Genomic DNA, 25,439 nt, shown 5'->3' with positions numbered 1-25,439 from the left:
CACAGGGATGACACAGCAGAAGCACGGGCAGGATAGAGGAGAGCTGGACAAGTGAAAGGAAGGAGGAGTAAATATAATTAAACCTTAAGTGTAAAGAACAGCTGTAGGTTCAAACAAATGTACAGATTCCTAATACGAAGTGATAAAAGATAAGCGATAACAAATAACAAACAGTGCTAAAAATTAGGGCTGTCGATTAATGGCAGTTAACTCACATGATTAACTCAAAACAATAAATCACGATCCATTGCATTGTTAAACAACAGAATATCAATTGAAATTTATTCAATATTTTTGGATGTTTTTCTATATTTTCAAATATATTGATTTCTATTACAACACAGAGTACAAAGTATACAGTGCTCACTTTATATTATTATTTTTATTGCAAATATTTGCACTGTAAAATGATAAACAAAAAATAGTATTTTTCAATTCAACTAATACAAGTACTGTTGTGAAAGTGCAATTTACAAATGTAGAATTTTTTTTGTTACATAACTGCACTCAAAAACAAAACAATGTAAACTTTAGAGCCTACAAGTCCACTCAGTCCTATATCTTGTTCAGCCAATTCCTAAAACAAACAATTTGTTTACATTTATGGGAGATACTGCTGCCTGCTTCTTATTTACAATGTCACCTGAAAGTGAGAATAAGTATTTGCATGGCACTTTTTTAGCCAGTGTTGCAAGGTATTTACGTGCCAGATATACTAAACATTTGTATGCCCCTTCATGCTTCGGCCACCATTCCAGAAGACATGCTTCCATGCTGATGATGCTTGTTAAAAAAATAATGCATTAAATAAATTTGTGACTGAACTCCTTGAGGGGAGAACTGTATGTCTCCAGTTCTATTTTATCTGCATTCTGCCATATATGTCATGCTATAGCAGTGTCAGATGATGACCCAGTACATGTTTGTTTTAAGAACACTTTCACAGCAGATTTGACAAAACACAAAGAAGGTACCCTAGGTTTAAGAATCTGAAGTGCCTTCAAAAATCTGAGAGAGATGAGGTGTGGAGGAAACTTCAGAAATCTTAAAAGAGTAACACTCTGAAGCAGAAATTACAGAACCTGAACCACCAAAAAAGAAAATCAACTTTCTTCTGGTGGCATCTCACTCAGATGATGAAAATGAACATGTGTCAGTCCATTCTTTTTTGGATCGCTATCTTGCAGAACACATCATCAGCAAGGATGCGTGTCCTCTGGAATGGTGGTTGAAGCATGAAGGGTCATCTGAATCTTTAGCGCATCTGGCACTTAAATACCTTTAGACGCCGCTTACAACAGTGCCATGCACATGCCTGTTCTCAATTTCAGGTGACACTGTAAATGAGAAGCGGGCAGCATTATCTCCTGCAAACTGTAACCAAACTCATTTATCTGAGCAATTGGCTGAAGTAGGACTGAGTGGTCTTGTAGGAGCTAAAGTTTTTTTATTTTTGAATGCAGTTTTTTTTGTACATAATTCTACATTTGTAAGTTCAACTTTCATGATTAAGAGATTGCACTACAGTACCTGTACTGGATGAATTGAAAAATACTATTTCTTTTGTTTTTTACAGTACAAATATTTGTAATAAAAAATAAATATAAAGTGAGCATTGTACACTCTGTATCCTGTGTTGTAACTGAAATCAATATATTTGAAAATGTAGAAAATAATCCAAAAATGTTTAAATAAATTGTATTCTATTATTAACAAGGCAATTAATCATGCAATTAATCGAGATTTATTTTTTTAAAAGTGCGATTAATCAAGATTAATTTTTTAATCGCTTAACAGCCCTACTAATAATACCACTGTATTTGTACCTACTCATTAAAATACATATATTTACATTTTATCACCTCACTAGCGGTGATAAAACAGTATAGTAGTGACTCTGCTATGGTTAATTCTTTCATATTGCACTTGGGTACGTCAAATACTGGATCACCAAAAGTGGATAGGGCATCCCATCTTTTCTGTCTTTATCTTCAGTTTTTATTTTTAAAGGAAATGCGTGTTCCATTAAAACCAAAACTAAAACTCTTTAAAGGATGAAAAATAAGCTACAGTCTGTGTCCCCCCATTCCCAGTAATCCATAAAATAGCAAAAAAAGTGGCCAGGAAATACTCATATATACAAAGCTAAAATAAAGCAGAAAAAAAATAATACGAATAGCCAAACCAAGAGATACTGAACACACTGGAAAGACATCAATATTCTAAGGTTTAGCTATTTCTAGGGAGATAAACCCTGGTTCAGGAAGGTCTTTTAGTCTTTACTTTTGGTGCACACTAGTCCCTCTTTGTTATTTGGACCATTAAAACCAAAGTAAATGAGCAATATGATTTTTTGTGACTTGTCCCACCAGGATATGAAAGAGCCCAAATGGTGACGGCCCTTTGGTAGTGTCCATGCTATATCAAACCAGCACACCCTATCAGGAAGGCCTGGTTCCCTGAAAAGGAAGGTCTATAGCTCCTGCCATGCAAACTGTTACACATGTGCTTAATGTTACACATGTGAGTAACCCCTTCAATGTATGTGTGTGTTTGCAGGACCAGAGCTCTAACCAGCACAACACAGGAATGTGCCAACAGACCAATCCTTGAAGCAACCAGTGTTATGTAGGGTGTTGACATGACACCTTGGACCTTCATTTACAACATCTCCATGTTTTTGTTTTGACTGAGGGGAAAGGTTTTGGGAAGAGAAGAAAGGAGTCCTCTGTCAGTGAAGTACCACCATAAATGACATCCAAATGGGGGGAAGACAGAAAGAGGAACATGGACAGTCTGTTCTGATTTGGTGCCCAGACAACCTGGTCTCACCTTTTGAGCTTAAGGAAAGAAAAGAAAAGCTGTCCCTCTTTGTTTGTGGTTGTCATCTGCTTTATGACACACAGATGAATGAAGCTCAGCTATCCCCAGTGGAACCCTATGGAAACAGAAACCAGACTCTTTTTTTCAAACATGTACACAGTAGTATTTCTGGCAAATCCTTACTTGTCTTTCCAGTAATATTGTCCCCAGTGTCCAGATATATCTTCTATGCCAGCGAGCAAATGATCCAAGAACTAAACAGAAGAGAGGATTATGCAATACACCTGTGTATTATTGCATATATGATGAACTCTGTTGGATAACATCAAAAGCCAGCAGACAAAATGCAGGACATTTTCAGGTAGGTGCAGTAAACAAGAACAGGATCTGTCTGCATAATTCCCCATTCAATCATCCATGCTTATTCCTTGGTTCTAAAATGCAATGAGGCTTCTTTCTTTCAGGGGTATAATCATGGAGGGACATGGATTTGTTTTTTATGAAACATGCAGGTTGGCCAATGCCTTGCATGCCCTGCATAATGTGACTTGACAAAAACTGGAAGCTCATACTGAATGTTTGGAGAGCAATGTGTTTCATGAGAAAGATATATTTGGTGGATAGCTGCTGATTACATAGGGCTGGAGCTTCTCCTGGAATAATAAATACCCCCATGCTACTAAATAAAATCATCTTAAACACAAGCAGCTTATTTCCATGTTAAAAATTCTGAACAGGGAAATTTTCAACCTTAAAAAGTCTCTTGAATTTCTCAAATTGCCTCCCCAGATGTTGTTACCAGAACAACCAGCAGCAGATTCTGCTATGCCACTGTTCATTATCCCCATCATACAATTATTCCTGTGCAGCTTCAACCAGCTCTAATTAGAGAAATCTCCTTTTGCACACAGAGATATACTAAGCTTTCAGCAAGTAGGTGTTAATCATGTGACAGTGCTCACTAAACCAGCCTCCTCCATTCTTTGACTTCCCCTGAGGCTACACACAGCAATCTAACATGGCTTCAGATGTGCTAGACTGCACCTAACTGGGCCTTCTCAGGGCAGGTCTGCACTACGGGGCTAAGTAGAGCTAAGTTATGCAATTCCAGCTACATGACTAACATAGCTCAATGGTGAATAAACCTGCAGCCTGTGAGCCGCATGCGGCCCATTGGGGTAATCCAATTGCGGACCATGAGACATTTTGCTGATGTTGACCACCCGCAGGTACCGCCCCCCCACAGCTCCCAGTGGCTGCGGTTCTCTGTTCCCAGCCAATGAGAGCTGCGGGAAGCGGCAGCCCATAAGTCCCTGGGGACCGCGGCTTACCACTGCTCCCATTGACCAGGAATGGCGAATCACAGCCACTGGGAGCTGCAGGGGGCCGTGCCTGCGGACAGTCAACATTAGCAAAATGTCTTGCGGCCTGCAATTAGATTACCCTGATGGGCTGCATGCAGCCTGCAGGTTGTCCACCACTGACATAGCTGGAGAAACTCTCCCGTTGATTTACCTTATATTTTCTCGTTCAGGTGGAGTACCAGAGTTGACGGGAGAGCGATCGGCAGTCAATTCAGCAGGTCTTCACTAGACCTGCTAAATCAACCACCGGTGGATCAATCGCCATGCTTCAATCCCCTGGTAATTCTAGACATACCCTGTCACATTAAACTAACTCGAGTGAGCTAACACAACTGAAAAGCACATTTTTTTTGCCCATCAAACCAGAACCTTTAAAAGGTGGTTTGAGAGGGGGAGTCCATGACATTTGATGCCACAGAAGTTTTCCTTCTCATTTCTCTCCTATTACATTTAGATAGGTCTTCATTTTTCCTTTAGCTAGTGGTAATAAATGCTACTGAGACAATACTTGGTCTCCCAGGCTGAGTTTAGTTTGAGCCCCCACCCCTGGCTTTTTGGATAAGTAAGTGAAAGAGGTGAATCATATACCCAGGGCCGGCTCCAGGCCCCAGCGCGCCAAGCGCGTGCTTGGGGCGGCATGCCACGGGGGGCGCTCCGCCAGTTGCCGGGAGGGCGGCCGGCAGCTCCGGTGGGCCTCCCGCAGGCGTGCCTGCGGAGGGTCCACTGGTCCCACGGCTCCGGTGGAGCATCCGCAGGCACACCTGCGAGAGGTCCACCGGAGCCGCGGGACCACCGGACCCTCCGCAGGCACACCTGCGGGAGGTCCACTGGAGCCGCGGGACCAGCGAGCGGCAGAGCGCTCCCCGCGGCATGCCGCCGTGCGTGGGGCGGCAAAATGGCTAGAGCCAGCCCTGCATATACCCTTTAAATCTTAAGGGATGTCTACAAATACTACATCTCTGTCCCGTCTTTACACTTTCTGCCTTCAAATCAGCAAAGATCAGAAGCCAGAATCACTGACAGGAAGGTATTAATTATTAATTATTATTATTTGTACAGCACCAGCAGGATAGTGCTGACAGGCAACTGATTCCCAGTGTAGGGTGGCTACCAGACATTCTGTACATTGGCTGGAAAGGTGTTGGGAGGGGAGGAGCGGCCAGACTGTCAAGAGGGAGAGGCAGTTCTTACTCAAAGTGTGCTGACCTGTAAGGAGTTAGAACTAGGGGGAGCTGGCAGCTAGGAAACAGCAAGAAATAGGGATTGGTGGGGCAGGAAAAGTGGAGCTAGGGGAGAACATGCTACAGAATGAAGGATGAACAACCCGCAGGGGAAGCCCTAAGTGAAAAAGGTGAACAATGGGAAGATGCCGGGGCAGCCAGGCCAAGCCAGCAAGGCAGGAGTAGGGAGCTCTCCGTTTGTGACTGCATCACCATCGCTGATGGGGTGAAGTTCACACTAAGCCACTGTCACAGAGAGTCACTGATCCACCAAGGCAGCAGATCAGCACATCTATTCATATTTATGGATATCCATTTTCATTCTTGCCTAGGCAAAAGTTTAGATGTCTAAGGACTGCAGAATTAGGCCCACTCGTTGTAACACTAACACTGCAAATATTTAGTTTTAAAAAATCCTAAATTGTGTCTTTCTGTCAAAATGGTAAAAAGGGATCCCAGACGGAGCATTACAATTATCCTCTCTGAAGAAATCAATTAAAGGAAGAAAGCTTCCTCTGGGTTCCTGAGTGCCTGCTTTCTAGCTACCTGTATTGTTACCATGTCTACTTAATTAGTACATAGCTGTTTTCAGCTCACATTACCCAATAAACACATCTTAAGAGATGATTTACCATTCATGCTCTCACAAAAGAAGGAAGTGGTTCCTGTTTGCTATAGGAAAAGCCTCTTCAGCCTATTGAACTGTTCCATTAACCTTAGACAAAGCCCCATAATACATACTAATTGGGAGAATGCCAAGCCTGTTTCCTACAAGTGCTTTCAGAGCAAACACCTGTGTTTTCATTTTATTTGCTGTTGTTGTCAAAAAGAGAAAAGAATTATTCCTTAGCAATTAGTGCTCAGGTAAAAATGATTTGCCTTCAAAAAATTCTATTCATAACTAATACTTCACCTTTGACAAAACGCTTCAAGGACACTGCCTAGTAAAAAATCCCACTGCTACGATACTAACACTTTGGCTGACCAGAGAAAAAACAAAGCCTCTCCAGTTTGTTTCATGGGCAAGTTTGGATTTTCTGTACTTTCACTAGCTGTTTTCCTTGCATACCAGATCCCCTATTTATTTGATTTGTATTTGTAATACCATCAGTATTGGCAGTGAGATTCAGAAACAAGGGTATTACCTGAAATTACTACTAACTCAAGTTTTTAAACTGACTAGATTCTAAATGATGTTTAAACATCCTATTTGCTGGGATATGTAAGACACACTGCGCTAGATTCTGGCCCACACTGCAATCTCTCTGGCTGCTGCAGTGGTACAAAGGTATGCTAAACTATGCTAAACGGGCAGCTGAGGAGTCCCCTGGCAAGCTGGAATCCTCTGTCTGCGTAGCTGGTGTAGCCAGCTCTACATCACCCCTACCTGGTCCCTTAGCATAAGGGCATATCAGAGGTGGAAGGGAACTTGTCCAAGCAATGCTGCATTCCAGCAATCCCCAGCTGGCATAACAACCCCATGGGAACTTAGACCAGCCCTAAGACTGGGCCAAGTGTAAAGCCACCATAGTCTCTCCACAATTCCCTACAGCTGTTCTGGGCTGCAATTTGTCATAGCTGAGGATGTAGCCCATTTTGTCCTAGAGGAATAGATAAAGGAACTGGCCTGGGAGTGTAAACATATGGGGTCTACTGAGGACTCTGTCACTGATCTGCTGCATGACTATGGGCTAGTCACTTAGCCTCACTGTGCCTGCTTCTCTCTTGTATAGCTGTCTAAAGGTGACCTCAGGTAGTGAATGTTTGTAATTGCAGTGCTTTCACCTCTCCCCTTCTAGAAACTGTTAATATTACACCAAATCAGCTCTACCAATGCTGAAACACACTAAATTAAGTTTTCTAATTACATGAAGGCTTATAGAAATGGCTGATTGTAGAATATTAGGGTTGGAAGGGCATCTAGTCTAACCCCCTGCTCAAAGCAGGACCAATGCCCAACTATTTTGTTTTGCCCCAGATCCCTAAATGGTCTCCTCAAGGATTGACCTCACAACCTTGGGTTTAGCAGGCCAATGCTCCAACCACTGAGCTATCCCTTCCCTCACCCTAATATTTAACCTCAAGTAGGAAGTGAGCCAAGTCCACCAAATTAAATTAGTTTAGAACTCTGTACCACTGTGTTAGGGAAACAATGTATGTTTGATTTTTTGAGTGTGATAATCCCTTGCAATTTGAAGCCACAAATTAACATCCAATTAAATTTACCACTTCCTTGGGGCCCAGTCTTGCTCTGGGGCTCACATGACAACTCTTTGCAGGCTACTTGTGCATACAAGCAGGGTAGCAAATAGTGTGGTAGCTGTTCTGAATAAACCAGGTGAAGGGATTTCTCAGCCACTGCCCACTCTATGTTTGCAAAGCCTGCAACGTGGGCATTTCCAATGTATATGTTTGTGTGTGTTCTATCTGTGCTTATGTGGGCTAAAGCCAACTTACATAGACATGGAAAACTACTACACAGCAGCCCTTCTTTGTGTCAGGAGCATCTTCATCCCAACTATAGGATCAATTGCTCTTACTTCTGTAGCATGAATCAAATTAGAGTGTTTTCAGTGACTTCAGTGGGCTTTGGAGCAGGCTGCTGCTGAGGGACCGAAGCTGAGAGATGTAATTGCCATCAGGGCCAGCTCCAGGCCACAGTGCACCAAGCGTGTGCTTGGGGTGGCATGCAGCGGGGGGCGCTCTGCCGGTTTCCGGGAGGGTGGCAGGCGGCTCCGGTGGACCTCCCGCAGGCGTGCCTGTGGAGGGTCCGCTGGTCCCGCGGCTCCGGTGGAGCATCCGCAGGCATGCGGAGCCACGGGAGCCGGCAAGCTGCAGAGGGCCCCCCGCGGCATGCCGCCGTGCTTGGGGCAGCGAAATTGCTAGAGCCGGCCCTGATTGCCATGTATATGAATATATCCAAATACATGACCACTGGACTTGCTATCGTGTCCCAGCCAGCCCCTGCAACTCAGAGCTCTGCCCACGTTTGGGGCTGTGTTTTCCTTTGGTGTCAGCTCTTTTCTTTTGGAGGGTGTCCTTCTAGCATTTGGTGATTATTAGTGGCCAGCCAGAACCCCCACAGAAACACAAAAACAGAACTACAGCTAAACCTATATGCTAACTTCTTACCACTAGGTCCAGAGCTGGGGCTAGTGCCTGGTACACAGGGCACCAATGCTGGATCATTCCCCCAACTAGGAAAGCCCATCCCCCCCGTTGCCTCCTTGATCCTTCCAGATAGGCAGAAAGGACAGGGTTAGGTTAGACTATAAACTCTTTGGGGCAGATACAGCACCTAGCACAATGGCATCCTGATCAGGTGCTTGTGTGCTACTGCAATAAGAATAGCAGAGCTTACTACCTTCGTATGACCCTGAGCCTGAAAAGGAATCTGCATTCAGAAATCCCCACTGAACTGATAGGACTCTGCAAGGACTCAAGGGTCTTCACAGGCAAATTGCTTGGCAGGATCAGGCCTATTAGCAAAGCAAATTGAAATGCTGTAATCACAACCACCCTTTGGCTAGGCACAAATTGCTGAGCCACTTACCCGGATGTGAATCTGTTCCCCCACTGTGGGCGCACTTTCTCTTTTCTTCTTCACATCTAATAAGTCAACGAGAGGACGGATGGTCATTCCCTGCACATAATGACAGACACACAAATAAGGGTCTCTTAACAACACAGCAACTTTTCAAAGGACCAGCATGTTTTCTAGTTAAATATCTTTTAGCCTGTGCTGAAAATTTGCTGTTGAACAGCATCACCAACGTCAACAGAAAATTAGCATAGCAAACCACTTCCTGCTGCTAAATCCTGACTTGTTTCCAGTGAGAAGAGTTCTTTGGGCCAGTCTCTCTCCTCAGCGTTTTTGCTCTTTTCAATATGTGAAGCCATTGTCTGTGAAAAACTCTGTACCTGTTTGCAACCGAAAAACTTTATTTACCAACAGACAAGCTATGTTAATGATCCCAGTCCTCTCACACATTCATAGATTTTAAGGCTAAAGGGACTTGCATTACCTCTTGTATTATACAGAGTAATAATTTCTATCCCAGTAATTTCTGCCTCAAGTCTACGAAAATTGCACAATTGATTGATTTTTTCAGTTTGGTGGCCAAGAAGAAGAAAAAATCTAGGGGCGGAGAACATTTGGAGTATAATTGAAACTGAATTTTTTATTTTTTTCTCACCTAAGGATTTTTTTTAAAAAACATCTCAGGATAAAAAATATTGTTCACTCCAAAAATATTTTTGTTCATTCTACTGTGTTACATTTTCAGGTGGGTTTTTTTCCCCCTTTGCAAAAAAAATAAAACAAATCTTGTTAAATTTAGAAAGAAAATGTCATTTCCAAATGAAAAGTCAAAGCATGATATTTCAAAAATGTCAAAACAGCTCATTATGATTTAAAAAAAAACAACACGTTTTTTCATTTTTCTTTCAGCCAAAACTATTTGCCAAATTCAACCTGAATCCATTAAACAGTTTTGGTCACCCTGAAGCTTCCTGTTTTGGTGAATAAAGTATTCCAGTGACAAATTTCACCCAGCTATAAAGCCTATAACTCCTGCTTGAGAGCTAGCATGTCTTGTAAAAGAGGTCTAGTTGAAATGTAAACATGTTAACTGATGACAGTTCTGAGCACCTTGCAAGAGTCTTACTGTCAGCATCTGTGATTTATCTATGACTAACTGGTGAGGGATGGGGAAAAAAGTTTTAAAAAATCTTTCCATGGAACTCATGAATGAGAAACTCTGAAGTTCTGCTGTGATCAGGGGTGGCTCTAGACATTTCGCCACCCCAAGTATGGCGGCATGCCACAGGGGGCGCTCTGCCTGTCGCTGGTCCCACTGCTCCGGTGGACCTCCCACAGGCATGCCTGCGGAGGGTCCGCTGGTCCCACAGGACCAGCGGACCCTCCGCAGGCATGCCGGTGAAGGCACCCTGCCTGCCGCCCTCCCGGCGCCCCCCCTGCGGCATGGCGCCCTGGAGCTGCCCCTGGCTGTGATTACAATCCATTATATCTCTTACGTTTGCCACTTTAAGAAATTACTTTCCTATGCTATGCCTGCAGCAAAAATGATACAGTAGCTGATGCTCATGACTCTCTTGAATGTCACAAGAGTTGGCACGGAGGACAGCTTTAATTGCAAGAACAATTAATGTGTCATTTTAACCACTAATGTCAATACAGAATTCATCAACATTCAGTGTAAATAATATAAATCTTACAAATTTAGAAATAACACATATTGCAAATTAAGCAGCGCCTATGTAATTTGGCCTCTTGTCTTTTGCTGGATAATCAGCTGGGTTTGTTTTCATTTTAAACTGACAGTACTGAGTTCTGTGACCACAACTCCCAACTTCTCACATACACAGAAAGAGATTTCTATGGCTCTGATCCTGAGTGTTGTTTTATATGAGCAGGCCCCTGTGCTTGTGCAGAGCCCCATTAACTTCAACAGAGTTCTGGTGGAGGGATGGGGCTGGGGTAGACTCCTGCAGCCACATGGATAAACTTGCTGGATCGTGGCCTTAGTACGGATTGATGGCTGTATATAACCTGTGTGAAATGTATTACTGGTGTCAATCCAGTTGCTAATGGATAAGTGTCCACATCACACAAAAAACCCCAAACCCTTCACAATTTAACAGTTCCTTCTTAGCAATTTCACCATGGAGGTCATAGTCTGAATAGGCAGAGAGAGTGAACTATAAATGGAGAACATGGCATTTAGTTTTTAAGGACACTGAGAGAAAAAAACAATGAAATTCCTTTGTGGCATTCAAGACAAACCAAAGGCTTTTTTGAGGACTTTATGGTGCAAGTGGCATACATCAGGCCAGCCTGGGAGCACTGAGCATCTGTCAATTGCCCCCAAAATTTCACAAAATTACTGATCACTCCTGCTGTGTAAATTCAGGAATGATGAAGATACTTTTGCCATAGGTTCAGATAGACCAAAATAGACATTGTGACTGGGTTATATACTGCATGAATATAGCCATGCATGGCCACACCTAACTGCTTACAGATCATGTTTTAGGTCTAGTAAAGGCATTGCCAAATAATCAACTGGGGCCTTCCAAGAGAAAGAAGCAATTTGTGTTCCCTCAAGATTTCTTGCACATCCCTTTAGCCCTCTGCACCAGCATCAAGGCTAACTACACTATGCCCTGAAGTTTTTACTCAGTCTTTACTCACACAAAAGCTCTGCTTGAGGTCAGGATTTGCAGCATTGTTAATACAAGCTGCTGATGAACATCAATAAAGAAAAAGCTTTAAAAACTACAGCGACTTGAATGTTATTTTTTTTAATCATTTATTTCTTCCCCCTTCCATCCAAGGTGAAATGCATTATGAAGAATGCTGGGACACTGAAGTAATCATTCCAGGCCCAGCTCTGCATCCACAGATGTAACTGGAAACACTCCCGTTGACTTCATAAGGTGTGGGATCAATTTACACTCGGTGGTTTTTTAAAGGTTTTCTTTAATATCTGATCTATCATTTTTATATTTTTTTTTACATTGAGGCATGTCGAGATTGTTGTTTCTTTAACCAAGCTTTAATTTTCTGATTCTTTTAACTGTCTCTGCTACATGATGCCACAGGTACCCGGAATTTGAATCAAGCTAGTCTTCATGAATACTAAGTGTCTGCTGAATGACTCAAGGTCAAAGGGTCATTCTATTGACACATACCCACAGGGGAGTCCCACCCTTTCGCATGGAGATGACATCACCATTTGAGCTCTGAGATTACACAAAAGCCCTTCCACCATCCTGAGAATTATTTTACGAAGCTTCTGCAAAATGAAACTGCTGCCTTAGAGCAACCTTTGTTAGGGACTCATAGTCTCTCTGCAGGAGCGGTCCTGCCAAGTGACCGGATCTTTTCAATTTCTGACCCACATTTGCATCTTAAAACCTGTCAACCTGAACCCAACTCCCCTTTTCCCACCCCTGGCCTCCACTCACTCCATTCAGTCTGCCAGATAGGATTGAAAATTATGCTCCACAATAGAGATCCAGCTGCCTGTCCGACTCAGGTCCAGGCCCAGTCACACTGGCATATCAAGATCATTACTGGTTTTGCCCAATTGATCTTTTCAAATATGAGGAGGCATGGAAGCTTTGCTGTGTGGGGTCAATTGTAAAACATACCAGTGTGAATCTTCACTTCTTATGCAGCCTGAGCATGAGCAGTGTGCTGGAGAGTTCAGCAGGGTCCATGTGGAAGAAATTCTCTCCCACCGGGTGTGGATCAGCAGTGAAGCCACTCTGCACCTCTAAATGTGGCTTCAGAAGCCTCGACAGCTGCTTTAAATCTTCTATAGGGTGGGGAGTGGGTGGAGGGAGGAGGGCAGGCATTGGATTGGTGAATCTGTATGGAGCTTGTGCACACAGGTGCAAGAAGCCCCCATGGAGCTGTACTAAATGGTGCCACCTCTTTCACTGACCTCCTGAATCTTGCCCCATATAGATACATGCAGAAAAACTGTCCTAGGATCTATTGTGCTGCTTTGCTCATCCAACTCTGCCAAGAGAATGGGGGAAGGTGCAAAGATAAGGCTATGTTCATTCCAGGAAGCAAGAGTATCAGCATCATGTGCTTCCCACAAGCAGTTATGCAGAAAAAAAGGCCCTGAACCTAACCCTGTACTTTTAAAAACAGGACAGTTTAGGGAGTTCCTTGACCAGATAATCCCAAATTTGCACCACAAACTCACCTTAGGCCCTGACCTGACATACCAGTTTTCAAGATGAACTAACTGTGCAAGTGCATTTTAGGGAATTATGAAATCTGGGCTTTAATCAGGAACCATGCTGCAACTATAGAGTCACTGCTGCTGCAACTTGATGACAACCCAGGGTGCAGGGCAGCAGAGAATTGGGGCCAAAATCTTTAGCAAACTAAAAGTGTCTAGGAATATTTTAACCACTAGATGGCACTTGAATGCCAAGATATATTCTCAATGCGCATTTTTCCTTAAAGGGAAGCACACAAGTTATAAATGGACCCCACAATCAAAGTAGGTCTTAATAACCTTCAGTATTAGCATACACTAAAATGATGGGAAATCTTTGACCTTTATTTACATATAAGAAAGGGGAATTAGGAATCATTTTAAACTAAAAGTGGGACATTGTAAACAAGGGAGAACAACATATAGTGAAACAGAAACATATAAGCAAGAAATTTCATATAGATAGAATTCAGGGAGGTAGCCGTGTTAGTCTGTATCTGCTAAAACATCGAGAAGTCCTTGTGAAACTAATAAATTTTTTAGTCTCTAAGGTGTCACAAGGACTCATTATTTTTGCATATAGATAGAAGAATTTTGAAACTAACTTTTTAAAAAAGATTGCCATTAGAATCCCAATGTCAAATTAGATCATTTCACAGAATAGGTGCTGGAACTTGGGATGTGGGGAGTGCTGCCACACCCCCTGGATTGAAGTGGTTTTCATTACATACAGGCTTTACAGTTTGATTCAATGGCTCTCAGCACCCCCACTATACAAATTTTTCCAGCACCCCTGTTTAACAGAAGGGCCATTTAATTACTCTTAAAATTCAAGGGACCTGATCCCCATTCTCTTGTAGTCTATAACGAAAGCTCCATTGATTTAAATTGGTAGAGCACTGCCTGGATACAAAATTTGTATCCACATCCAATCCACAATCCGCAAACATGGTCCGTGGATATCCACATCCACATCATAAAGGGGATATCCACAGATCTGCAGAGCTCTAGATATAAAATTTGGATCTGCACCAATCCGCGATCCACAAACCTGGTCCACGAATGCAGATATTCACAGATATAAACACTAGACAATATGCCAATTTAAAGCTATCACAAGGGCAGGGCCTTCTTTCAATGAAACATCATAAAGTGCTAACACTTGCCTTTAGTATGTATGTGAAGCTATCTCTGACATAAATACTAACACTAAGATTTTCCAGTGACTAGTGATTTTGATTGCCCCAGTTGTCGTGCGCATCATAAAGAGACCTGCCCTTCAGAAGGTACTGAGCCTCTCAAAATCGGTACCACACACTCAAAATCAGGCCCCTTTAAGTTGTCTCATGCCCAAAACTGAGATATTCAAAATCACTAGTTACTTTAAAAATCTTGCCCTTAGTGTTAAGTGGGTTTAGAATGCTTCCATTTCTTTGCTCTCTCCCCTGGTGTAGTGAGAATTGACCTTGTCTGGAGCAGTGTTTAACTGAAGTTCCATCTTACTACAAAATCCAAATATGCCTGTCACAGGACAGCATTGGCCTTTTAAGAGGGAAAAGGCTGGTGCACCTGTGATGGTCAGCTGATGCTCAGAGGGCTTAGGAGAGGGCAGCTGGACCCTAGAGCAGGGGAATCTGGATGAGTCAGGGCAGAAAGAGCAGATGTGGGGCTTTCCCTGCCTCAGAGAATGAATGCAGAGAGCAGAAAGCTCTGCAGGCAGTCCATGAGAATAGGGAAACAGGCCACTAGCTGGGTGGCCTGGGGAATGGGAGAAGGAGCCGCTGGAGCAAGAAGGAGCAGTGGGGAGTGCCACTGTGGCCTCTGTCCTGTACAACAAGCAGGGAACTGGGAAAAGCCCAGGAGGAACGTGAGGCTTTTACTAAGCCCAGGTTGGATGGGCAGTATCTGTGTTACTGCTTCATTTGAGCTTTTGAATTCTAGTGGGTGACTCCAGGGGGGCAAGCATGAGAGTCCTCCAGCCTAAAGCACAACTGAGACTCACAAAGAGCCTCAGGTCATCAGAGACAATGAAGCCAGAACCTTTTGAGTTATGGCATTGATGTTAATTTTGTGATATGATATTAATAAATTAACCCATCTCATAGTCCAGAGTGTGTTGGAGAAGTATTCTTGAGGAGCCCTGTGAAGGGGAAACTGAGGTAAAAGCTCCTGCAGGGTCATCCCATGCCAGGAGGGGGTGCTCAGAGATGACAGCCCTGTGACAATACCCAACATAACACCTGTTTTTCTCCTTAATCGGGTATCAAATCCTAGAGTGCATTTTACTTTGGTGCTCATTCTGTTCCTGGTAAAATACCTAAGGGCTTTGCTTTAAAGGGATATCTACATTAGCTTTTTCCTACTAACCTTTTCACCTTTATTACCCCTAGTAGAACTACACCAGTGCAAAGATGGGGTTTGTCAACATGGAAAAGACTCACGTAGACAAGACCTAACAGTGTTACTCAGCAACTGTTGTCAACCACACAAATATAAGACACATTCTCCCAACTCCTGCCTCATTCAGTAAGAATTCTAACCTATGTACACCAGATACAAGGAAAGGTGTGATAGTTTTATGTTCAATTCTTTTGTCCAATTAGAGTCCACACTAAATCTAAAGAGTGTCAGCATCAGCCATGTATCTGAAACAAAAACACTGTCACACACTATGTAATAACTGGACTGATGTAGGCATTCTACCATATTGATAGTATTCTTACCTGTACAAACACAGTGAAGAGAATAAGTACAGTCGTGGCTGCAATGAAGAGCTTCTTTCTAGGGAAGTCAGGGAGCAAGAAAACCAGAGAGAAACAGATGGCACCTCTAAGACCCCCATATGCTATAATAAACTGATCCTTGCTGGTAACAGTGTTCACATGTAATCTGTTCACGAAGAAAGTCAATACAAGAACCCCTATTAAAGTAGGAAAGAAGATGGAAAATTAGCAAGCAAGAAGAGAACTTACACAGCATTAAAATAAGTGGCTATTACACTGTGAACAAATTACACACCAGCAGGAATAGAGCAGGGAAGAATTTGGTAATATATTACACTCCTTCACTGGCCAGATCCACTGGGTTTCTATCTGTCTGGTACTAGCCCCAGAAAAGCTAAGAATCCAGACCCAGTTACATCTGACTTGGAAGAGACAGGAAATAGTGTTGAATGGCCACAGTTTGGTAGGTCTCGTAAGACCTGTAAGATGTTAGACTGATCTTTTGGTAATATCCCATGTTGGATACCATCAACCTTGTGTGTCCTCAAGATCTAGTCTTGAAACTGGGGCTCCTTTTAGAACAAGAATGAGGTTTGACCCAGAGTTTTAGTTTATGTACATAGCCATCACTGAGGTGTTCCTAAAATACACCAGTTAGGTTAGTGAATAAGTGCTAAGTATTAACTGAGTAATAAACAAACATATTATAATACAATACAGTGTATTAACATATTTGTTTTGATGGCAGTTAAAAAAATATTTTAAAATTCACTCTTTGTTTCATATTAACAGTAATGCACAGGTCCAAGAATTCATATTCATTAGTATATTAATATGGGAAGTGACCCTGGGAATTGACTTAAACAATAGTTGATTCATTCTAATTGGTAATTAATGATTGGATTTTCTGGGTGATACATACTCTCTCAAGGGCAAACTGGCAATTTGGTTTATTTTAATAATTTAGTTACAGGTTACCTTTTGAACTGCATTTGGTTTTAAGCAACTGCCAGGGTATACAAAATATTTTATGTTTTGTAATTGCATTAAACTTGTGTATTTGGCAGTCTCTAATTCATAGACAGTAATACTGTGTGAACTTTAAGTTAATGAAAGGTGCCACAGCAATTAATGCAATTGATAATCATTTGCAATTAAACAGAAGCAAAAAGTTGCAGTAGGTCACATTGTGGGTCTATTAATCTGACAATATCCCTGTTACAGAAACTGAGAAAGAAACATGTACGTGGCTCTAAACTTCTAGGGCTTGATTCTGACCTCTTTAACATCTGTGTAAATCAGGCCTTACTCCATTTACACCAATGGAACCTGTAGAGATGAGATCAGAATCAGGCCCTTAAACTCTGAAACAGTGACTATAATTAAGCAATAACAACAGGGACCCTGGACATTTCATTTCTTGAAGATTAATCTTTAAGATTAATGGCTAATTTGAGAATTGATGACATAAGAGGGTCATGAATTTCTCCCCTGCCCCCTCACATCACTACAGCTTTTTATTTTTTAATGTTTTAAAGACATCATCCACCTCATTTGTTGGGAAATAAACTTTAAAAACAACATTATACAAACACTTCCCCACACACTTCCGATAACTTGGAATAACCAATTTCTATCATACAGAGGAACAATTTGGAGAAGACAAGAAATCTTGGAATATTCAGTAACAGAAAACATGATTAATGGGAACTGTGGCAATGATGTATTCCCAGATCCAGGAGCACCCGGGAAATAAGGCCAAGAGGAGCAGATGATAAAAACTCCAGTTTTCATTTTCAACGTTCTATCTAACTGACAATAACACTTTTAGGGCTTGTCTACATCAGAAAGTTGCAGCGCTGGTGAGGGAGTTACAGCGCTGCAACTTAGGAGGTGTACACATCTGCAGGGCACCACCAGCGCTGCAACTCCCTGTTTGCAGCTCTGGCCGTACTCCTGTTTTGTCTCGGGTGTAGAGGATCCAGCGCTGGTGATCCAGCGCTGGTAATCAAGTATAGACACTTACCAGCGCTTTTCTTGACCTCCGTGGAATAAGCATGTATCCCAGCATACCTGAGGAAGCCTCTGGTAATCAAGCTGGTCTCCTTCCCCGGCTTGCTCTCGCGTTCCCCGAACCCAGAGCAAGCAGGTCTTCTTCCCTGCGGTTTGCAGGGTGGTTCGGGGAACGCGAGAGCAAACCGCGGCGAAGCTGGTCTCCTTCCCCGTCTTGCTCTCGCGTTCCCCGAACCCCGAGCAAGCAGGTCTTCTTCCCTGCGGTTTGCAGGGTGGTTCGGGGAACGCGAGAGCAAACCGCGGCGAAGCTGGTCTCCTTCTCCGGTTTGCTCTCGCGTTCCCCGAACCCCGAGCAAGCAGGTCTTCTTCCCTGCGGTTTGCTGGGTGGTTCGGGGAACGCGAGAGCAAACCGCGGCGAAGCTGGTCTCCTTCCCCGGTTTGCTCTCGCGTTCCCCGAACCCCGAGCAAGCAGGTCTCCTTCCCTGCGGTTTGCAGGGTGGTTCGGGGAACGCGAGAGCAAACCGCGGCGAAGCTGGTCTCCTTTCCCGGTTTGCTCTCGCGTTCCCCGAAAGCCCTTGAAGCCGCCCAACAGCGCTGCAGTGTGGCCACATCTAACACCACTTGCAGCGCTGGTTGCTGTAAGTGTGGCCACTCTGCAGCGCTGGCCCTATACAGCTGTACTAATACAGCTGTAACAACCAGCGCTGCAAAATTTTAGATGTAGACATGGCCTTAGTTTGAAAAAATACTACATAGAAATGTATTTCACAACTAGACCAGAGCCAAACACAGCCAGTAATTCACACTCAAATTAATTTCAAGTGCCATCTTTAAGTAGGAGTGGTTAGTAATGAATACATTTTCCATCCATATAGTCATATGGTTAAAGACGTAGAATATCATTAACTACTTGGGCCAAAATATTTCTCCTTTTGGAGAAGCACCATAAAAAACAGATAGCAGAAAATTTCTAACTTGTTTAAAGAATGGCAAAATATTGGTGCCCTGGGAGCTGCTGTCACCCACATAGTTGCTTCATTTTTCTGCACTTTTCAGACCTCCTCCAACTTATGCCAGTGTGACTCCACTCAGCTGCATTCCTGATTTAATGCAGCATAAGTGAGAGAATCAGAGTGGCTCCACTAGTGGGATGAGGTCCTGGAATCTGGTTGAATTGGCCCAGCTGCTCCAATAACATCAAAAACTTCTCACCACAAAGACCTTTTCACAATAGCTTTATTCTCAGGTTTAGGGTCCTCAGGTTGCAAGAAAAAACAGCAACAAAGGTTCTTACAGAAAAGAAAAGAAGCATGAGTAGTGGTAAGTGGCAGGAGGGGCTCGCCATTCTGAGTACAAACCCACCAGGCCCCCATGGATACGTACTCGGGGGTGCTAGCCCGAGCCCCTGCCCGAGTTACCATGACTACACTACTATTTTTAGTATGCTAGCTTGATGAGAGCTAGTGTAAGTTATGTCTCCTTCAGCTCCAAGCACAGCCATACCCTAAATATTGTAAATAGGTGAGCCAGAGACCAAAATGTTGAATGAAATTCAGCCCTGTATGAATGTAGGCCTAGCATCCTTTGAAATCAATGGGAATTACACCTAATTATTCCAGGGCTGATTTTGATGTCATCTTTTCTTTGCTTTTTCTGTTTACAATATTAAACCCTTTCCGGTAATGTGATAAGTAAATAGAGAATTTGAAGTTTACTGCCTATTCTTGGAACACCAGAACAGTTTGTTAGGTGCTTTAATGATTGTTACTGACATTGTTTGTTACCCTCCTGCCATTAAATATTTTCAAACAAGGAGAACCCAAATAATTCAGAATGCTTTTTTCATTTCATTGAAAACAAACATTTTAAACAAAGGAAACCATTTTTTTCTCATAGTAAAACACTCGAGGGTGTGCATAATTAACCAATAAATGTGCTTCCAGGCACATTTATGGCACTTAGTCATTAACAGCAAATCTAGTCATGTGTTAATAGCCAATAAAGCACATCCTGCCATGTCTTGTTGTTAATCACTGAGAATCCAATTTAAGTAATTTGTTTGATGAGCCTATTTAACTTCAGGTCAAGTTTTAACCACAAAGGTATTTCTGGTTGCTTTAGTGGTTTGTAAACAGACACCCTATGAAGCAGCTTTCACAATTCTAGGTGCCATCTTTCTTCTCAAAAATATACTATGCTTATGACAACTTTGTACATTAATTTAAGATTAAGTTATAAAAGGCATCCCTAGAAGAGAAAAGAGACAGTACGGTAGCTATGGGCTCCAGGGTTAAATCCCAGTATCAAGAGGCCTGATTCTCCACTCCATTGTGGAGTCCTTTCCACCTGTGCAAAGTGGTTATCAGATACCCCTCCTCGACTTTGCACAGGTGTCAGTGACTTCCTGTGGTGCAGGGCAGTGGAGAATCATGCTCCCTGAATGTCAAATCAGTGCAAGTTACACTTTTTTACTACTTTCACCCATTTTCCTGACCATTTACAAACACTGGAAAATGTCTTTCTGGGTTGCACTGCTTACATGTGGTCTGATTTTTGTCTGGTTATTGTAAAAGTCAGCAAATATCTAGGGCACGCCTTTTTTCAGGATTTTATATGATAATTTTCAACTCCAAGTGTGTTAGGAAAGGATTTTGGGCCTACCCCTACCCTCTCATTTAGAACTTAGTCTTGGTCTCACCACCCATGAGTGACTCTGTATTCTCAGGTGTGTGTTTATAAGCTAGTGACAGGGAGAGCAAGTTAGCCCTGGATCTTGTTTAACTTGCCCATTTAAATGGCTAACCTTTCCCTAGCATGCCTGAGTTATAACCGTCATGCCTCGATAAGAAAAAAGGTGTGTTGTTTCTCTGACAAACTGTCTGTCTGAATTGAAGTGGTTGCAAAAGGTGCCTGACTGACAAACCCACAGATGGAAGTCCTCTTATTAGCTACAGCTTAGGAAATGCCTGGGCAGCAGCAGTGTAAACTTCCTCACTTTAAGGCTTTAAGCCACATTTACATCATTAGAATTCTGGGCTGGTGAGTACCCAGCATTATTTAGGTGTCTGAAGGAGCTGCTCTAAGTTACAGGCAGCCAGAGCTGCTCAGAATTGCTGTAGCATGGTGCACCCCAACATACTGGGACTAGCAAGGGACCCTGTGTTTCCCATAACTGCACGGGGGGAATTCTCCTATTGCTGGCCAAGCGGCTTTTACGGAGCAAAGAGTGGCCATAGTGAGAGGGAAAATCCCTGTGTTCCCACACATTGTGCCCAGGTAGGTAAAGAAAAAAGAACAAAGACGTAGAACAATAGGGCACAATACTAGGCTATATGTTAAGTTTCTATATTTGCATATTATTTGTTTATATATCGTCTCCAAACTCTGGGCTAGGAGCATGTGTTGTGTGCCTTTATGGCAAGGAAGAATCCCTAAAAAAGTAATGTTGGGAGTATCCTAGGGTTGCTGAGTAAAGGAGAGGTCTAGCCCTCTGCTTTAAAAATATAAGATGAGAGAAAAAGTAATCATGGGGCTTCCATATCACCATCAAGGGAAGTGTTCATCCACTATTTGTTATTCACAGACTCTTATTCTGAACACTGCTGTGCTCAGCTCTGAAGCCTAAATTAATCTCCACTTTTGCTCTGTTTCCAGGATACCATTTGCCCACTAACATTTCCCAGCTGTTCCTACAGGAGAATTTACAGCTGCTGAGGTCTTGGTTCATATCATTTCCCTCCCGTGCTGCAGAGAGTGTGGATTATCCTCTCCAAAAAATATCTTGATGTAACTGCAGCTCCCTTGTTTGCTTATGTTCTTAGATATGTTAACTCAAAACTTTACCAAACCCCAGGCTTCTCACATTTTTGCTGCCCACCTCCATTTCAAAGCCCCAGTAATCTTCTATACCAGCTCTGTGGAAGACATTCTTCCACAGGGAAGCAGAATGACCCAGGAGTTCCAGGACAGAGAGATCCTGTGTGCCAGCTGTGACGTCTCTTTATGGGATACAGCTTGCTCCTCCTGCATAGGTAGCCAGTTCTGCTGGACAGTGCACAGACGGATACAGTTATGGATCTCCATCCTCCCTATCCTCTTTGGGACATAGAGCAAGTCCCAGGGCAGTAGGAGGGTGCAGTCCCTGTGCTACTGTGAGTGCAGGAACTGGAATTCTTGTTACCAAACAAGCAAGTGATGGGCTTCTCACATGCTCTCTGCCCACTGTACCCACGTAAGGGCCAGGCAGAATCTGGCCTGGGTTTAAGTACAGTTACTGCTGTCATTTTAAAATACTTCCATCCCACATCTACTGTAAGAGATGACTACACATTGTGTATAAGGACTCTGAATTGATCGCCCAGCTGTATAGATGTGCATGGGGAGCCACATTTCACTACAAAACACAGGCCTCTGCTTCTCCAGCTAATAATACAGCTCATTAGCTCAGCCAGCAGAGAGAACTGGTTACACATAACATCCAGTCCATCACCTTCCCAGCTAAGGGAAATGATTCACATGCAACCAAGCCAATATATGACTTATTTCTTCCAGTTAAGACAGCATTTGCCCTTGAATACACTCTAGAGGAGCTGAGTTATCAGGAGTTTAGGGTGACCAGATGGCCTGATTTCATAGGGACAGCCCCTATTTTTGGTTTTTTTCTTACAGAGGTTCCTATTACCCCCCCACACACATACACACCCCTGTCCCGATTTTTCACACTTGCTATCTGGTCACCCTAAGTCCAAGCCAATCCTGCAACCATGTTAAGAAGAGACAACGATTCATGCTCAAAACGATCAGCTCCAAAAACAAGATCCCCCCTATTAGCTCAAGAAGCAGTTTATCTTATCCAGTACAGCAACAAAGGGAGTCAATCACATTTTCCATTGAAGGATGTGATAAAGTGAACTGGAAACACGATAGAAATACAAAGGGAAGTACTAAATGAACCAGCAGTTAGAATTAAAGGTTATGTTCTGAATGTTAGGCAACCAGTACTTTTCAAAGAGTCACTCCCCTCCTACACTTAAATGAGATACATAATAAACTCCAAGACTGTACATTTCATTGCCGCAAAGAAAAACCATTTTTTTCACCATACCTAGTGCTCTCCAAATAAGACAGAAAATGACGGTAAAGCAAATATAAGACCAACTCCATTCATGGTTGTCTCCAATGGTAGAGACCCCAAGAAAGATGAAGATAAGGGTATCACTAACACTGCTCCACATCTTCATAAAGTATTTGATTGTAGTGTGAGATTTTAGAGAGATATTTGCCTCCACATAACGTTTCATGCCCATGGCACAAGCAATAATACTGAGGAAAGAAAATAAAGCAATTACATATGGTACATAGGTTGGTTGGAGGAACATGCTAGATAGGCAAAAATTATATCATAGCCTTTCCAAGACAACGTAAGACTTAGTTTAGGGTCAGATTCTGGTACGCTGACTCACTAAGTAGTACCTTACTCCCCAAGTAATTCTATTAAAAATCAATGAGACTACTTGTGCAGAGAGAGACTACTCTGTGTGAGTAAGGGTATTTGGATCTGGCCCTTAATAAATAAATGCTAAAGTATTACATTTATTGTAGGGAGGTAGCGACACCTATAGTTAATGTTGCCAACTCTTTCCATTATAAGACCCTGTTTTCAGTTCCTTATAAGTTTGCCAAACTTTAACCATTTGGGCTGAAATTTTCAATCCTGGGTGTTTGCCTCAGGCTGATGTTTTCTGGAAAATTTCAGCAAAAAAGTTTCAGCTGTTTCTCAGAATGAGGTTAGGGGAAAAAATACATTTGTTTGCTTATGTTAAAATATTCTTATACACATTTCATTGAGAAGATCTAGCACCTCCTCCATGTGCCACCTTATTTCTAGCATTTCCTAACTTTTGAGTGTTTTACTTTGCAACTTTGTAACATTCTTTTAATGTAGCTTTATATATCATTATTAATATATTGCATGTATCCACTTCCTGTCATCTGTTTGCCATCAGCAGTGCAACACTGACAGATTATAATCAAGATTTAATCTCAATTTTTGGAATCAAAGACTCATAAATATTAGAAATGCAAAAGGCTTGTTAGATAATAACCAAGTTCATCTCCCTGTCATAGCAGGACTGTTCCCTATACACAATACAAATTGCTCCCTGCAGTACACACTGTTATTTGTATTACCATGATGCCCTAGTGTCCCAGTTATGGATCATGCCCCACTGTTCTAGGTTCTGTAGAAGCACATAACAACGAGACAGTCCGTGCCCTGAAGAGTTTGCAGCCCAAGTGCAAGACCAGAGACAGTGGGTGAATGCAGCAAACTGGCAGTACAGAACATAAAGAAATCATGAGACAATACTGAAGAGACAAGAATTACAGAAAAGGAATAGGAGCAAATTCCATCATAAGTTATACCAGTGTAAATCTGAAGTAATTCAGCTCATTCAATGGAGTTTACACCACTATGAGGCCAGAATCTGGCCCATAAAATTTTGATCTCTTAAAAGTATAATAGTGAACTCATTTAAAAAAAAAATCTTGAGAGCTTTCCCAGTGTTTTTCTGTATATCATGTCTTTTTATAACTCCACTCCCGTGCCACCCCATGTGCCCACAGATCAGTATGGCACATAGGAAAATGCTGACGAGCTGAGCATTTATTGCCCTTTCACAGCTTCCATACATTGAGGGTTGCACTGAGAAGTAGCCTGCGATGAGGAGAACGTCACGCACAAAGACGTTTGCCCAGATTCCGCACTGCTCTCTCATGCTTTGGGAAGCCTATCTGGAGAATTCTGGCCCTAAAACCATCATAATCAGCCACAGGAAGATCATCCCAGTATGGAGGGACCTTCAGAATACAGAGACCTGAGGTAGCAGCTCCTGCGCTGCTGGCATGAGGGATGTGAAGAGGGCTTCTTCAAATCTGGCTGATCTGTGGCTGCTGTATCAGACTCTTGGGGCCACGGGCAGCCAGCATAGCATACGAGTAGCCTGCAAGCTGCTCTAACTAACACTAGGGACTGACCCAAGATGAGGGAAGCACATTGTACATTCCTATCCGCATCCTGAGCTGCTATGTTCTTTAGCCACAGCTGAGGAGCTGACCCCTTAAATCAGCTGAAGGACTACAGAGAGCTCAACTGATATCAAAGAAATCTTACTGAACATTCACTAGGCTGGGCGATGAACACAGAGCAGGCCTTCAACCGGACCACTGTGCTTCTGAGGAAATTAGAGAGTATCACTACAGCAGTAACATTTTACCTCTTGGTGTATTGTACATACAAGGTCATTTTAGAAGTGTGAAGCACCAATTAAAACTTTTATCCTTTAACTGTTCATGGATAATTGGTTATTTAAACTACAGGATACATGTGGTTAGCCTAATTCATCAGCTTTTCAAATCAGCATAATTTCAGCCTAGCAATCTCAGAAGGTCAAAGCAATTGAAATCAAAGAGTCAAAGCACTGGGGGGAGGGGCATATGTTACTTTGACTGAAACACATTGTACTAAAGGACCGATTT

The 25,439-nt window shown here is 42.6% G+C and overlaps 2 protein-coding genes across 2 annotated transcripts in view; both read right to left on the bottom strand.

Moving 5' to 3' along the window:
• The window catches only part of LOC127056783 (sodium/hydrogen exchanger 2-like), a 67,171-nt gene that overhangs the window by 20,839 nt on the left and 20,893 nt on the right, over positions 1-25,439 (bottom strand). The window contains exons 4-7 of the mRNA XM_050965059.1: positions 23,008-23,225; positions 15,891-16,087; positions 8,961-9,050; positions 3,007-3,077 (exon numbers count right to left, since the gene is read on the bottom strand). Coding sequence (XP_050821016.1) covers positions 3,007-3,077; positions 8,961-9,050; positions 15,891-16,087; positions 23,008-23,225 — 576 coding nt within the window. The remainder of the gene's footprint in view (positions 1-3,006; positions 3,078-8,960; positions 9,051-15,890; positions 16,088-23,007; positions 23,226-25,439) is intronic.
• The window catches only part of LOC127056807 (TLR adapter interacting with SLC15A4 on the lysosome-like), an 81,828-nt gene continuing 57,763 nt past the window's right edge, over positions 1,375-25,439 (bottom strand). The window contains exon 2 of the mRNA XM_050965107.1: positions 1,375-1,385. The gene's annotated coding sequence lies outside the window, so the exon portion shown is untranslated. The remainder of the gene's footprint in view (positions 1,386-25,439) is intronic.

The sequence above is a fragment of the Gopherus flavomarginatus genome, chromosome 8 (assembly GCF_025201925.1).
Source record: "Gopherus flavomarginatus isolate rGopFla2 chromosome 8, rGopFla2.mat.asm, whole genome shotgun sequence".
Taxonomy (NCBI): Eukaryota; Metazoa; Chordata; order Testudines; family Testudinidae; genus Gopherus; species Gopherus flavomarginatus.
Note: the sequence above shows the minus strand (reverse complement) of the source record. Positions and strands in the feature narration are given on the sequence as shown.